At 50.3% G+C, this 1,949-nt stretch overlaps 1 protein-coding gene across 1 annotated transcript in view; it reads right to left on the minus strand.

The window, feature by feature from the left end:
- The window catches only part of LOC107104528 (GTP-binding protein 2-like), a 9,784-nt gene continuing 7,835 nt past the window's right edge, over positions 1 to 1,949 (minus strand). Inside the window, exons 7-8 of the mRNA XM_015404536.1 lie at positions 1,670 to 1,834; positions 1 to 1,599 (exon numbers count right to left, since the gene is read on the minus strand). Of these exons, the coding sequence (XP_015260022.1) occupies positions 1,417 to 1,599; positions 1,670 to 1,834 (348 nt within the window). The 3' untranslated portion in view covers positions 1 to 1,416. The remainder of the gene's footprint in view (positions 1,600 to 1,669; positions 1,835 to 1,949) is intronic.

Genomic DNA, 1,949 nt, shown 5'->3' on the forward strand with positions numbered 1-1,949 from the left:
ATTTAAAATGTTTTTATTTCAATGCTTGAAGGACAGAGAGAAGGAAAAGCTGTAAGGCTCTCTGCTGACCAGCAGTACCGGCCCTGCTGCGGTACTGTGGGTCAGCAGAGAGGAGTCGGCTGGATCTCTATTCCAACACGGACAAAAGCCTTGAAGGACATTCAACAGCAGCTTCACACAAAGTCCAGGAAAAAAGCCAAAGCTTCAGGTTTCCCCAAACAGCTGAGATGTTCTGAGGAACGGAACCAGAACTGGTTCCATTGAGCGGGGATCCATATCAGAAGAAACCGTCTGAATCTTCCTCACAGTTGGTTTGAAAAAGGCTCATGGAGGACCTGAAGCTGGATCCACAACATCTGAGGAGGTTCTGGGAGCAGAAGCTGTTTCCTCCAGCATCACCAGCTGCTGAGCTGGTACCTTCAGTCAGAACCATGGGTCCATTCTGGGCACCATCACAACCAACAAGCCTCCCTGCTAGTTGTTTCTTTATTTCCAAGTCGGACTCCTCTTCTGCGCTCGTTCTGGATCAATATGTCACCTCCTGTCAGAGCAGCATACCCATAGTCAATACCCGTTCATCCCTTTAGTTCATCCCTTTACTTTTGTACAAAAAAAGACACTTTAAACTACCTCAATGGGCGTGTATTCCTTTAGTCATGTGAAAAAAACTATTTCATTAATTACTTTTTGGTGTGTTTTGAAGCGTATGGCGATCTGACCTTAAAATGTTTTTTTTTGTACGTGACTAAAGGGATGCACGCCCGCTGAGGTAGTTTAAAGTGTATTTTTCCTACAAAACTAAAGGGTTAAATGCAAATGTGACGTCTTGCTCCTGCGTATTGACTGTAGGTACGCTGGTCTGACTATCTGGTGTAGACAGACCCTCTCAGCTCTGGATGATGATGTCATGATTCTCTTCCTGTCCTTCACTAAGAAACAGTTTTCAGCTGAACTCCTGGTCTTCACCCTTAAGCATCACCTCCCCTCACATGGCCCCCAGTGGCCCCTAGAGGACCCAACCAAAGCTTCCTCCTTTAGCTTCTTTCAATCAGAAAGTCTGTTTTCTTGGAATATTTTGCTGCCACGCAAACAGACAGTGAAGGGAGCTAGCGTAGCACAGCATCAGTCTGGTGAGACAGGATGATGAGCAGAGATGGGAGGAAGGATCAGTTAGGAGGAGCAGATCCACATGGATGCTCTGGATCGGTTCTGGTGCCATCCTCCTCCCAGCACTGCTCTGGGTTTCATCATCCTTTCCTTGTGGTTTCTGTGTGAGCGGTCAGACGTCTGAAGGGGTGCGTTCACAACACTGATGACCAGCAGACGGTGCGCCATGGGGGTGGGGGGGGTTGTTTAGGGAGGGCAGGGGGCATCCATGTGGCAGCAGATAACAGCACCTGAGCCAATGAACGGGCTCTAATAATCCTGCAGGTTCTGATCCCGGCTCAGATTCTGGTCATGGGGCAGCAGGCTTGTCACATGACCAATGCCCTTGGTGACGCCCTCTCTGAACAGCAGCTTGGCACCCAGGCGCAGATACTCTGGGTGCTTGATGAAACGAAAGCAGACGACGGCCCTTTCTCCAGTCCGAAGCTCCTCCTGCAAGCAGCAGTGAAGGGGTTAAACCTCCCTTCCTCAATGACAAACCAAACACGGCGGACTCACCGACCTTTCCATGAAGGCGCTCCACCGTAGCCGTCTGCCGGACGTTACCCACGTGGACCGTGACCTGCGAGCCGCGCCGGAAGGTCTTTGCGTGGAAGAGCAGAACGATGGCGGCTTCAAACTGGCGGCAGATAGTGGGGTTCATCCTGGGGCTGACCATCACCATGCCCTGAAACCAAGCATTTCATTCACAGTAACAGAAGCGCAGCAGACCTGCAGCTCAGCTCCCCTCCGGCTTAAAGGAAAAGTCCGCTCAGCAGGGAATAAACAATGGATCATTATCT

Source organism: Cyprinodon variegatus, unplaced genomic scaffold, assembly GCF_000732505.1.
Source record: "Cyprinodon variegatus isolate N-32 unplaced genomic scaffold, C_variegatus-1.0 Scaffold1777, whole genome shotgun sequence".
NCBI classification, from domain to species: Eukaryota; Metazoa; Chordata; class Actinopteri; order Cyprinodontiformes; family Cyprinodontidae; genus Cyprinodon; species Cyprinodon variegatus.